Source organism: Epinephelus lanceolatus, chromosome 19 (genome assembly GCF_041903045.1).
Source record: "Epinephelus lanceolatus isolate andai-2023 chromosome 19, ASM4190304v1, whole genome shotgun sequence".
In the NCBI taxonomy this organism is placed as follows: Eukaryota; Metazoa; Chordata; class Actinopteri; order Perciformes; family Serranidae; genus Epinephelus; species Epinephelus lanceolatus.
This window is the reverse complement of record NC_135752.1, coordinates 20,178,468-20,192,685: the sequence shown is the minus strand read 5'-3', so window position 1 is coordinate 20,192,685 and position 14,218 is coordinate 20,178,468. Positions and strand designations below refer to the sequence as shown.

Below are 14,218 nucleotides of genomic sequence, written 5' to 3'. Positions count from 1 at the left end.
TTGATCCAGTCTGGGGTGCTATAGTTAGGGCAGCGGATGGAGTTGTAAAACTTTAAAGCAGCAAAGACTGTCTTAAATAAAATACTGTATCAACAATATTCAATCATCACTCATGTACAATATCTGTATCTGTATTTACTGTGAGATATCTACACTTGATACATGCAATAATGTAAATTCTGCCACTCAGATGGTCTATTTAACATTGTATCTTGCTTTTATTTTTTTTACTGCTCACAATCAATCACTCAGGTGCAATATCAGTGTTGTTAAACTGCAATATCTATACTTCCATTGGTCAATAATGTAAAATCAGCCATTCAGTCTGTTTCTTTATTATATTCTGCTTCTTTTTGATGCCTCCTTATCATATTGCTCATTTTTGTATAGTTAACTTATTTTATGTGCTTATATATTGCTTTGTATTTTTTCTACCGATGCTTCCTGTTTGCACTCTCAATCCTGTTGCTGCTGTAATGTAGCAAATTTCCCCTTCGCGGGAAGAATGAATTATTATATTATCTTATCTCTTGTATGCAACCTCTGAGTTTTCCAACTCCACAAATCCTCCCCAACAATTTAACTTTAACTTGAAATAGGGTATGGTGAATGTGCACGGTCACTACCTGGAACTCGCATCAACGGAGCCTGGGTTTGTTGAAGGTGGCAGTGCTGTTTGGGCTGAGAAAGCCTGTGAGTTTATCTTCTCTATCTCCTTTAACTTAAGCTTATATTGGAGTTGTGATACGTAGCATGTGAAATAGAGTATGGTGAATGTGCTAGGAAAGGTAGTATCGGCACGGTCGCTACCTGGAGTTCGCATCAACGGAGCCTGGGTTTGTTGGAGGTGGCAGTGCTGTTTGGGCTGAGAAAGCCATGTGTAAGTAAGGTAAAGGAGGTTGTTGGGTCAGTGCGGGGAGCAGTGAGAGCTGGCGTTAGGGGAGTGTCTCTGGGACGTCAGAGATCACTGTCTAGCCTCCTGGAGGTGTCGTGGGACCAACTAGACGAAACACTGGTGAAAGGAGATTCCCACCCGATGACCCCAAAGACATGTTAGTTATCACTGCTCACTGGTCTGGGCCATAATAGCTTATCATAGGGCTTAGGAGGTTATTCACTGAGTGCTGATCCTTTTCTAGAGCACAAATTTCTTGTGTTTATTTGAACAAAAACTTAACATATTTACAGCTCAGTGCTGTTCAAATTAACTTCCAACACATGCTTTTAATGTCAACCGTATTTTATTGTGTTAATCAAAAATTACATGTATATTACAACTGTACAAAATGTGGTATAGTAATACAGCAGTGATGACGGAGAAAAACTAAAAAGAAAAACAACATGAAATGCACTCAAATAAAACCAGTATTTCTATAAAAAATATTTCAAATGACCCAGTGTTACCAGGTTACCACTCAAAAACTCAACCATCCACACCATAAGGGCAACTTGATTATTCTGATGGTGTTAAAATTTGACTTGACTTCATGTTTTTATGGCTTTATGTCAAATTCTCATGGCAACACTGATGTAGGGTAAAATACAAGCATTAGAAATTATGTCACAATGGCAACACAGACCTACTTTAAGACTATTGACTTTTGTCATGTCCCAAAACACCCGGTATATTTTATTTAACTTTACAATAAGGATTCATTGTTTTAGTTTAATGCCTTTTACAAAGGTGTAAGAAAATTTTACAGTATTCATTTCCAGTCCTCAGAAAACAACTTATCAATTTATAATACATTCATTCCAAAACCTTTCAGAGGACTCCACTGGGCAGCACTGAAACCAGAGATACTGACACAACCAGTCTTTCTGAAATCTTCCCACCAAAACAAATTAACCTCACAGGCCACTTCTCCTCCAGTGCAGCTTATGCAACAGCGCAGGTGTTCTCAGAATACTTGGAGGCATTTTTCCTCGAAATTCACAGCAGTAACCGCAGCATGTTTTTGGAACATTTTGGTACACGGGGCGTAACAGTTCCTGGTTTTCTGATTTGAACATCTGCCTCTGTTTGACGAGCAGGAGATGCTCTTTATTTCGGACAATTATGTCGTCGGGGCCATCTGGCACTTGTCAAGTATAAGAGCACACTAGACGTGAATGATCCACTGAAATGGATTACACTGAGTCACTCTTTAGCCTCGAACCGCTCAGTAGACAGTAAATGGAGTTTGTTTTGTCGGACGCAAAATGAGGATTTGGTACTGCAAACAGTCATTTCCACGTCACAGGTGGCTGGCTCATTTCCACACATCCACAACACATTAACCTTAACAGTTTACAATTAGAAACTGTGTGTTTCATTTTGTAAAACTTAACATTTCATCTGCTCTTACCCTTAGGAACATCAATGAGCAGGCGTCAGAGGAGTGTACATAAACAAACCTAAGTTGTACAGTCGCTGATTGCTTCCAGTTAATCTTATGAAAACAATCATGAGGCACTTTCAGTGACAGTTACATAAAATTAAGTTAACACTGGACAAAACGTACCATGACAAAGCACAGGGCAAATGCTGTATATTTATATACAAGTAAGCCACCTTTGGTAACCATATATACACATAAACTTTTCTTAGCCTCTACTGAATAATTCCATGCTATATGTCAGAAAGGATCAGTGTTTAGAAGCATAAATATTTGATGATAAATGTGTTGATTCTGATGAGTTAAATAAACAACTTATGATTCAGACAAAAAACTAAATCAGTTCTTCTTAACGCAGCAGCACAAACATCTCCACAATGTAACACTGTGGTGATGTTTTAAAGACTCCTGTATTAAATATACTGCTAAAATGAACATCGCAAACCATACAACACATAAAATATCTGTCACTGAAATGGCAAAACCTTCCTCCATATTGTGCAGCCTAACAAGCCAAGGAAGGACATGAATCTTCCTCTACAGGGAGCAGTAAGCTGGTTAAGATGGTGGAATGATTACAGATGTACCGCACTTAGTATGTTGTGGTCCTGTGCCTCAGTAGACAGGCTTGTAGAAAATCTGTCCGCCCAGCATCCTGCGTTTCAGCTCAGTCCACAGCAGGCTGCGCTCTCTCTGGGATCCCTTCATGAAGCCGCGGTTCTCTTGAGCACGGCGAGACAGGTAAGGGATGACCTCATTGACTGGGCCATATGGAACATACTTGTAGACTGGGAAACCAGCTTGGCCTAATTTCAACACAGAGCAGAAAAACATGAATCAATATCCACTATCTCCATTCCATGTGATGTGTTTAGCTGGTATGTCCAACATACACATTGAGCTGAGATGAGTTCATAAAGTTAACTGTGCTACAAAGACACTTGCTGTCAAAACTGACTCAGTGTTTACTCTGTAAATTAAAGGTCCAGTGTGTAGGATTTAGGGGGATATACTGTCAGAAATGGAATATAATATTATAAGTATGTTTTCTTTAGTGTATGATCACCTGAAAATAAGACTTGTTGTGTTTTTGTTACCATAGAATGAGCCATTTATATCTACATAGGTAGCGGGTACTCGTCCACGAAGTCCACCATGTTGCACCGAAATATTTCTACGGAAGCCCAGAATGGACAATTAAATACTGGCTCAAGATAGGGCCATTTGCCACCATAGTTAGCAGCCCCTCGGGAATGAGATCATTGGAAAAACACTTATTTTTTAACATGAAACTGCTTTATTCAGTGTTTTTACTGGTTTTAATCACCTGGTCTGTTTGTTTTGGAGAGGAAGAGACCTCTGCAGATAATTAGGCTCACCTTAAAACCTCCTGAACAACAGCAACAACACTGAAAGAATTCTAATCAAGAAATGTTTCAACTGGCTGCAATCTGCAATCCTTACTACTAGATGTCACTAAATCTTCCGACATCTTGCACACTGTTCCTTTAAAACATTATTTACTTTATTTAGAAATGTACTTGTGGTGATTAAATGTATTGAGATAACACTGATAGGTAAAAACAGGGTTTTGATATTACATATCAAGCGATATGACAAGGTCAAACCAGCCAGTATGTCTCACTAGTGGAGGGAAGGTTAAGGCTGCTATGGCATTAACAATTTTAATCAGGAGGTTGAAATGTTACCTATTTGTCTTCTGTATCTCACTTACATAATACATTTAGACTGACTGTTGAGAGTTTTTATACAGAGAAACAAAGAGCTACTATGCACAGACGTATACTGACTGTTTTCTTGAATGTGTACCTCTAACCCTTTGCATGGTGATGTGTTTCTGTGCAGACTGATAGCGTGCTGAGCTTTGGTAATAAGGACACTGAGACCCTGGAGTTGTTTGCTCCCAAGATATCAATAGATTGGACAGAATATCTGTAAGGTCAGTGGCCGTGTGAGTGTCGAAAAGCTGACGCGTAAAGGGACTACGTGTCAGTGGAGCCTCTCTGACCACATGACTCTGTGATGTAAGTCTCCATGATTCCATAACTCGCTGTTTACTTTTAGAATCAGAGCTGGAGGGCAACATACCTAGTGGGAAGCTGATCTGATCACACATGCCGAGCAGCTGTCCAAAGTAAACTTTATTCTCAGTGGGTGACAGGCCCATTTCATTCATCCTGAAAAAACAGGGGAAAAAAGTACATTACAGAGCTGTTACATAATAAGAGCTGGAGAGTGGTATTCAAGCCTTCATGTGACAATCTCATTCTGTAAAGCCTTTAAATGGTTTGGAAAGTTAACAAAGAATATGTTTCACTGAACTCAACATCCTGATCATTGGTTTAAACCATTAAGCCTAATCCGTAAATGAGAGGTTTAAGGCTTTTGTGTTCAAACACTTTGCCCATGGTACATGCCAAATGGAAGTTTGAAGTTGTCATGCAGGCCTGAGATAATACGTACTTTTCTAGGGTGAATTTAACCGTGTCCTCGTTGTGAGTCGCAACCATGATATTTGCTTTCCTGCTGTGTTCGATCTCCTCCAGCACATACTCCAAACACCTGGATGAATGACAAGACGGATGATTAGGATTTAGACATGTTCTAGCGACGCCATCAAGGGTCTTGATAACAATTGAAAACTCACTTGTGATACATCCTGTTGGTGCTCTCATAGTCTGGGTTTATTGGGTCTTCGTAGCCAATCTCTTTGGCCCTGTCTCTCTCTTGGTACATGTAGGCTCCACGAACCAGTTTGGCACCAAAGTACCAGCCCTCCCGTCGCGACAGCTCGACATCCACGGTTACATTGTCATAGGCTTCCTAGGAGAATTAAAAAACATAAAAGGATATCACTATTTCAAATCATCCTTACAGTGCAGGGTACCTCTATGAGTACAGAAGTCAGCTGTGATGATTCCTAGGGATGGATATCAAGAACTGGTTCCACAATCACAAACATAGACATCACATGCCTCTGAGCTTATCAGTTACTTTTGTCAGTGCCTGCATGTTATTCCAATAGTTGTGCTCTGTAAAACAATGACGCCAAACCCGTGTGTCTAGACTGCTGGCATCTTTCAACGTTAAGGAGTCACAGCCTAAAGCATGGCTTCTTTTTATGTGGAGAGATGACGACAGTGCTTGTAACGTCAATCAAATTATAATTTCAAGAAAGGGTGGAAACACCAGCAACATGCTCAAACATCTGTCTACGCAACATGGATTAAAGTCCAGGAATGCTATGTGTTCAACACTCCATGAAAAGTGCCACTGAATGTATGAATGCTGTACGAATATTGTCTTATCTCATCCACGTTAGATGATGCCAGACACACTGGTGCCGCTGATGCTGTAAACCTGTGTACGCCTACTTTTTCCCCACAGAGTGTTGGTCTTACCTTGAGGTAACACTGATAGGTGTTGAAAATGATTGGCTTTTCTCTGTTGAATATCCTCTGCATTTCCAGGGTCAGCCGACTAATAGCTGGTTGGAAGTACGTCTGCTCGGCGTCCACCATTAGCCTTACTCCATTCTCCACAGCATGCTGGGGCGCAGAGAAAAATAATATTTACTTAATGTACACAAGCTCTTAAGGTGACAAACAGATTTGTCACTTCAGCAAACACAATTCACTTCTGATTTATTTGACTTCCTCGAACCAGGTTTGACTGCAATAAAATGGGTTCAGATGTCTGTCTTGTTTTGGTATCTTCACCTTGGCCAGAACGTCCACTCTCTGCAGCATTCTCTTCATCTGCCTCTCCTCCTCCGCTGTGAACTTGTTCAACAAAGGCTCCAGATGGCCTGTCTGCAAAGCAACACACAAAACATTGAATTGTTTAACATCTCCTTTCAAAGCCATTATGATCAGGGTAACCCCACTAACTATATCAGTGTGTGGCAGGCAGAGTGGGGGTTGGGTGAGTTAGGATGAGAGCAGCATGAGTGCCTCTGCCATTTTGTCCAGTGTCCCTTTTCAATCGGACAACTGCCCTCACTAGAACTGGCTACATTAACATGTGCATTATAACTGGACTCATACCAACTATGCAGAAATGTATGGAGCACTGTGTGTCCCAAATTATGTTGTGTTCTTCTGAGGAAAAGATATGATATTGCCCTGGTTATTATATTGTTGAAGAAGATCCATGTCTGCTATGATATATATCAACTTGCCCCCACAATATGTCAAAGCAGTCCAAGTTCAAATGGGGAGACAAACACTGTTGTCTTGCTAACATCTATTTTATTAATTCATTTACATCACTATCTGCTACTTTACCATATAATAACATTTATCTATAAAAATGATGAGTCTGAAATGCAGTTTAAGAAGTATGAACTAGAAAATGATCACCAAAAATGGGTGTCTGCTCTTAAATGCTGTATCACTGCTGAAAACACGCCCTTTTAAAGATGATATTAAGGCCTTCTGTGTTTATCATACACATCTCAGGGTACAGGAAACATGGGAAATTATGAGACTGATATAAACGGAAGACGACGTACATGGGCAACATTTACTGAACTGCCACAGTCTGTGCATTTATTTCCCTTCTCAGATTCTGGGAACACCGCTAAATATTTACATGACTCACCTCCAGGTTTGGCACCATGAGCAGGTTGGAGATTGTCGTTGTGTCATTTATTAGACTGTTCCAGTCCAGCAGATCTATCGTTCTGGCAATAAGATGTGAGAAAATATATATTAAAATATGTAACACCCCTTGTTTTCCAACTGACTACACAGGGATTCAAGAATGCCAGGGGCATTGTAGTATGGATGTATATAATCAAAAGCAAAAGCTGACTTACCCTGACAAACCCAGCTTCTCTCCAGTAAACCAATTCTCTATGTCATCCTTGGCTCCAACACCCATCTTTGTCAAGCTTTCCTACAAAGAAATAAAGACATGGCTCTTAAAGTCATAACTTCAGAACACCTACAAAACAATTACACGTTATTTGAGGACACCAGTTATGGATGAACATGCATGAACCTGTATTAGACGCCAAAGGCAAAACACACCTTGAGTTCTTCCAGCTCCAGCTTCTGCTCCAAAACCATCATCTCAGATTTTCCCTGTTGTGCTGCGAGGACGTTAAAGAACTGTCTCCATTTCACCAGGACCTCTGAAAACTGGAGCTGTTCAAACGCACACCAATTCATAAACAATCAAATCATAATACTGCATTTGAATCATACTTAACTTTTGTCTGAGAAAGTTAAGACCTGACACAGTCTCCCTCTTGTCTCTTAATGTGAACCTATGACCATACTAATCCACTGGCACTGACTCAAAACCATAAAGAGATAAACAGCTAATGTTTCATTAACCTATTACCCCGTAATAATTGCTGTGTGGTTTGTTGTTGTTAGATCTAGCAGCACTGTTGTTGCCAATCAATGCCATTCATACTGTTATCTAAAATCTGAATCTTTGACTTTATATTGAAGACATGAAGCAAAACTTACAAGGAACTGAGGGCGTCCCAGGGCAGTCATTTTGATAGCAGAAAATCCATCAGCTGAGGCTCCACCTGAAATTGATGAAACATTTTATATCTCTGTGTTTTATGACTCCACACCCATTTAATGCGGTGTATTTTTCACTATAGTTTGGGCTTGTATAGCCATTAATAATATCCAAACTAACATTTTATGTTCCTCAATTACTCCCTCAGAAGCCTGACTACTTACCAGAGGCTCTAATGCAGTTTATGAATGTCTCCATTTGGCTGTCACATTTGTTCTCATCTGCGTAAAAGTAGGTACGAGCGCTGGTAACCCCTCCACGCCTGTCTCCAAACTGACGATGGGCCTTGTACTTCTTCTCACGATGATCAGCATCTGGAGGAAATGAAGGAGACATTAGCTACTTGACATGGGAAAAAAACCCACCAATTTATAGCTTTTTTTCCTCTTTGTATTTTTGTATTTGGAACTACTAGTAATTGGGAGCTCACTGGGAGTTAAATGTCTCCATTGCCTTTTTATCAATGAGACAATTTAAGCTATAATAATCAGATATTATAGGAAAAACAAAATATATTAATGTTTTCAAGAGATTAAAAGTAGTCAAAAGAGCTGTTTTAATCCTGCAAGCTTTTGTTTTCAGTCCTGTATTTATTTCCATGACAATAAATATCACAAGCAAAATGGTTTATGTAAATATCCACAGTATATTATTTATAATTTTAGACATTACTGAATTGAGGAATTTGAAATCCTCTGTCTAAACCTGATCTCATAGCACTACTACTACTATCATTAATATTACTGCCAGAGCATGTCATACTAAGAACATATATTCAAGAAATTGCTGTTTCCCATTAAAATATAACATTTTGATCACATCAGTCTTTAAAATAAGACCAGAGAAAGCACATTAACCCTCTAACAGGAGCCATGAACGTGTCTTGTCATGTCCTCGCTGCACTAGACACTTCAGACCTCACTAAATCCAGATATAACCAGTACTCTCCAGGCTAGAGCACATGGCCTCATGACTTGCCATACCAACACCTGACACTTGACTAGACTTGTGTTGCAGTAAGGTCAAGCTGAAGCAGTTGAATATCAAAGCAAACCAGTTGTTCACTCTAACCAGTTGCGAGCTGACTGTGCAGTCAGTGAAGCATGCAGTGGCTGGTTGTGTAACACATATGGATATTGAACAGATACACTATGTTACATGCAATAGATCAGTTATTTTCTAACGTATATACAAACCTGGGCTTTCTTTCTCTGCTTCAGAGACACACGAGCTGAAAAAGAAGAACAGGATGACATCAGAACATAAAATAGTTGCCTAAAATAGTTTACTTTCCTACACAACAAATAAAAACAAGATTCTAGTGGCTCTGTTTTCTCTCAGTGTTATAACGTCGCATATCACTTACATCGTTTAATTAACCAGACAGTATGCAAACAGTGAGCGTGGGAGGGAACACAATTTTGAACGGTGATAAAAAGATGGGGGGAAAAGTTTCCATGTCTAAAGTACATTACACCAATCCAGTTCTGTCTGCCAGAGAATCAACTTCAAAATACCACTGTTGGTTTATAAAGCGCTGAATGGTTTAGGGCCCAAATACATTTCAGACCTTCTGCTACAATATGAACCATCCAGACCTCTCAGGTCCTCTGGGACAGGTCTGCTTTGTGTCCCCAGAGTCAGGAGTAAACATGGAGAAGCAGCATTTAGATTTTATGCTCCACATATCTGCAACAAACTCCCACTATCTCTCACTTCTTTTAAATTAAGTTTAAAGACTTATCTGCCATTTATTAAATCAAATATGTATTAATTTCTTGCACTGTACTGTCTATTTTCTTTTCAAATACTTTTATTGATTTAAACCACACTGCAACGTTATTCTTGTATTTTTAATCTTTTATTTTCCACTCTATAGATTTTTATTGGATTGTTTTTAAATTTTTTAAACTAAATTTGAAATCATTGTAAATAATCTTTTTATCGCTTTATCATTTTGTTGTAAATCTGTATCCTTTATTATGTTTTATTGCTCTGTAAAGCACTTTGAATTGCTCTGGTGTATGAAATGTGCTATACAAATAAAGCTGCCTTGCCTACGTTGAAGAAAGGCAAATGTCATCTAACCAGTCTTGCTGAAACCTCTTCATGCCAAGAGGATAATGGCCTCCATTTCTGGACGTGTTGTGACATGAGAGATGTATCAGAGTACAATCAAACCACTGTGTTCACTGTGCTGTCTTCATCATGGACCTAACAGTCTTTTCTCTCTGTGAATTGATAAGATTTTTAAAAACAAAAATGTGTTTCCATTCACTTCAGCGTGTGTATGTTTTGAGCTCAGCGTGATAATCCTTGCTTTAAAAAAAAAAAAAAAAAGCTCATTTCCTCCTCAGTGCGTTGCGTAACACTTCCGTGTGTGTGCCCCATGAAAGGCTCTGGCACAGTACTAATGTAGCACATTACTCTAAAAGGCTGGCTGCCCTTGCAGGTGGTACATCCCCCTTCTGAACAAGCAGCACAGCCAATCAAAAGAGAGGTGTTGGTCCTAGCCAACCAATAAGGGGGAAGCACTATTTGCCCACTGGAGATGAAATACAGTCTGTTTACAGTCTCTTCACTGGAATGAAACATTCTGTGCCATGTGTGACTCATGTTAATTTGATAAGGAACATGACGGAAGCCACACCTGAGGTGATAAGATAAGAATGAACTATATTGAGCTATAATTTATTGGAATGCTGTAATGTAAATAAAGGAGTCAGAAGATAATTTACAGATGGACGACTAAGACTGCAGGCACCTGTGAGAGAAAAGTATCACACTAAAGGGAGCCGACCAGACTTGTAACCTGTATTTCAAGTATCAGTGCCACATGTTTGATCTGTGAAACTTCCCTTAACAAGCATATCCCTGCATGATGTTTGGTTTAACCCACCACCCCGTCCAAGGCTTAAATTAGCTAGTGAGGCCTACAGTGTAGTATGTGCTGCACAGTCACAGAGCCAAGGATAATGTGCCAAATCACGTGTAAAAACATCTTGAATGCTTTGGTGTAAAGGCAATGACTAAATGTAAGTATGCTAGTTGTTCTACTATAAAACAACTTTAAGTGGATTTATCATAATGATGCCACCGTAAAGGTATTATTATCGTATATCTATTCATTTTAACATTTTTTTTTTATTCCAGTGTGCCCAGTCCAGTCTACCCAGTGTGCAGCTCCTGTTACAACTGTAACATGCGTGCAGAGGAGCGAGGTGGGGGCGGGTGGTCACTCTTAAAATGGCCTGTTCAAACTCCTTCCTGCAAACTTATTGGCTGCGTCATGGGGCAGGTGATTCTGGGCTAAACAAACAAACCTGACTCAATAGGTCTTATAAGTTAAGTATGTTGCATAACTTGTGAATCATCTAGTGCACATACGGCATACATTAGGGCTGGAACTGATTAACTGTGCTTGGTTTAAAGCATCTTAACATTTCACAGTGAGCCTGAATCTTAATGAGAAAGTAGCCTACTGATGCAAACATGACTTACTCCATTTCCTTCTTCTCTGCCTCCTCTTGTGTCAGGTCCTCCTCAACACTGTAGTCTAAAACTGCCCCCACACCAAACGCCTCGTTCTTCTGAATCAGAGGTTTGATGGAGTTGTGGTCCTCTCCGGCCACAAACTGACCATAGAAGGTCATCTTCATCATCTTCTCAAACATCCACTGACCCAGCAACTTCCTGCTCAGATCTATCAACTGAAACCAAAACAAGGACAAGAAGTTAAGTTGTTCTCTCAGTAGTGCATCCTACAGTACATGCATGCATCATCTTACTTGCCTGTTTCCTTAATTATTACGCATACATTACGCGCACGTTATACATTTACAGTATCTCATCAAAATTAAAGGTAAGGAGACTTTTTTGTTCTTAAATCAAAAGGTTAACTTCTGAACAACATCAGCAGCTCACCTGTTTGTTTTTCTCAACGAGGACGTCAATGGTACAAAGCTTGAACACCAGCAGGCTCCGCAGCAGCTCAATGTTGCGCTTGCTCTTGTAGGCTTCCTCCGTGTTGTCGAAATCAATGTGGATTTTACTTAACTGCGTGTTTTTCACATTTTTGGTCTCGCTGATGAGCTCAACGGGCACAGCCTCCACCACGGTGCACCCATCTATCTGCTGATCTTTCTCTTCCTGGCTCTTGGTGGATGCCACTGTGGACCGACATCTTCCAGGTGATATGCGTATTTTGCCGACATTGCCTTGATTCGCTCTCACAAGAGCTGCTACGAATTTAGTGTAGGACATGGTGCCCTTTGCTTTCTGAGCGCACCAAGTCGTTTCCTTGCTGTGATGTAGTGGGTGGTCGCATTTAAAGTCATTCCGCGCTCGGAGGCGGGGCCTCACGTGTTACATCACGGTGCTTTGCATCAGGCGCCTAAACATGTGTCCAGTGCAGGGGTGCCCGACTGATTTTAGTTCAGGGGCCACATACAGCCCAATTCGATCTCAAGCGGTAAAACTACTGCATAATAAACTGTAAATAACAACCCCTTCAAATATTTCCCTTTTTGTGTGAAGAAGTACAATCTGAAAACGTTCATCCATTTATAAAAACAAATGATGAACAGCCCGCAATATCCTCAGAAAAATGTGCTCAAATTCAGCAGTATGTCTCAGTTTTTCCACATTTAGTCATTCTACTACTCACTTTCAATTCATGTGCGTTTTTTTCATAATTTTCCACTAAAGAGGACGCTATTGAAGATGCAGGTTAAGTCATCCTCTGCCTTACAAACCATTTACAGTCTGAAGTTTTGACAGTGCCAAGGCAGCAAGATTCCACTAATATTGTTTTAAAATAGAAGTCTGATACAGATTCTTTTATACTGAAGCTGCTCGCTGACAATATTCTGCATGATATTCAATATATTTAAATATGACCACAGTAAGTTCATTGTTATTTCAGAGAGCTGTATTCTGGTCAGTTTGAAAAGCCTCTGAGGCAGCACTTTACATGAAGTATCTATCCACTGTTTAAATTGCTCCTGAAAGCTCCCAGCCTTCACAAATGCATCAACATTAGGTGTGCAAAGTCATCTAGAGGGCCGGATTAGCTCCTTTGGTGGGCCTTGGTCCATATGTTTGACACCCCTGGTCTAGTGGCTTTAATACAAGGCCATAATACAGTTGACGCCTCAAAGCCCCTTACAAACCACAGCAAGATTTCAGTTTAATTTCTGACTTCATGCTCCTTTTCTTCCATTAGCTGTCTTCACAAATTTAATTTCAGTTTAATATAAAATACATACATACATATTTCCCCATAAATAGCAGGGTTGGTTGGTCTACTTATTCCACACTGACTGCCTGACAGTAAGCAATCAAGGAAAGAAGAACTGTAGCTTGTTCTAGCACTTAAAGCTGTATAATGTTTATACTAATTGAAATATTCAGACCCACAAGACTCACAAGTTTTTATGGCTGCACCATACCATCAAATAACAATATTCTACATGAGTGGTTCTCTGGGGGTCCTCAGCAAAAATGGCAAATGTTGTATTTTCACTATGTCACTACAGAGGTGGGCCCATGTGAGTAAAAGTGAGAGTGACAATGCTGATCATAGGTTACACTTCCTCCATGGTTATCTCCTCAACTGTAGTTCCAGTATCTATCTATCTATCTATCTATCTATCTATCTATCTATCTATCTATCTAAGATGATAGGCTATGGAGAAGGTACAAGGAGTGAATGGCAGGGTGAGAAAGAAAAATTACACCCTAAGCATGAAAAGTATTGTCTCCCTGACTGAACTTTTGCAAGTAATAATTCAATAATTTTTCATGTTTTGCTGTGCTTGTTTATGAAAAAATATCAGTGTAATGATTACAGAACAATCTAGTTTTTACGAGTTATTGCCTTTATTAATATTGTGTTTCTTGATGAAATTAGCCAGTTCCCATGTGTTTTCTTATTAGAGCACATCTAATTGTCACAGAATGGCAGTGGCTTGAAGAAAGTATTATGTAATTGGTTGTATAACAGCCCACCCAGAGACCTCATCCGTGAAACTTTGAGAGAACCAACCACAACAGGATGGAGCCAACACAGAGGCGAAGTGAAAACTAAAGGGCCTTGGGAAAGAAAATGTGAGAATGTGCAAGTAACAATTAAAAAACAACACGGGGCATCATGTGATTCAAGTGGAGACGGAGCATCTGATGACTGATTGGAGTCCTGGGGCTACATTGGTAGACAGGGACAGTGCCACTAGCGATACACCACAGAGGCAAATGTGACTTCAGTGTTATGTTTAGGT

At 39.9% G+C, this 14,218-nt stretch overlaps 1 protein-coding gene across 1 annotated transcript; it reads right to left on the bottom strand.

Moving 5' to 3' along the window:
* Nucleotides 1-1,222: 1,222 nt before the first annotated feature.
* Nucleotides 1,223-12,254, bottom strand: prodha (proline dehydrogenase (oxidase) 1a). Its single transcript, XM_033646134.2, has 14 exons — nucleotides 11,865-12,254; nucleotides 11,442-11,650; nucleotides 9,137-9,171; nucleotides 8,105-8,254; nucleotides 7,880-7,944; nucleotides 7,433-7,549; nucleotides 7,219-7,298; nucleotides 7,002-7,083; nucleotides 6,119-6,211; nucleotides 5,801-5,947; nucleotides 5,047-5,222; nucleotides 4,863-4,961; nucleotides 4,488-4,576; nucleotides 1,223-3,184 (listed from the first exon to the last, which is right to left on the bottom strand). The coding sequence occupies exons 1-14, from the start codon at nucleotides 12,201-12,203 to the stop codon at nucleotides 2,994-2,996; spliced, it is 1,872 nt and encodes a 623-aa protein (XP_033502025.1). The 5' UTR covers nucleotides 12,204-12,254; the 3' UTR covers nucleotides 1,223-2,993.
* Nucleotides 12,255-14,218: the final 1,964 nt, after the last annotated feature.

What these genes read in the sequence shown, in the direction of transcription:
- prodha (XM_033646134.2), bottom strand. Translation starts at nt 12,203, where the DNA reads ATGTCCTACACTAAATTCGTAGCAGCTCTTGTGAGAGCGAATCAAGGC. An exon ending in TCATGGTGCCAAACCTGGAG is followed by an intron (nt 6,212 to 7,001) that starts GTGAGTCATGTA and finishes GTTGCTTTGCAG; the next exon opens with ACAGGCCATCTGGAGCCTTT. An exon ending in GAGTGGACGTTCTGGCCAAG is followed by an intron (nt 5,948 to 6,118) that starts GTGAAGATACCA and finishes TCTGCGCCCCAG; the next exon opens with CATGCTGTGGAGAATGGAGT.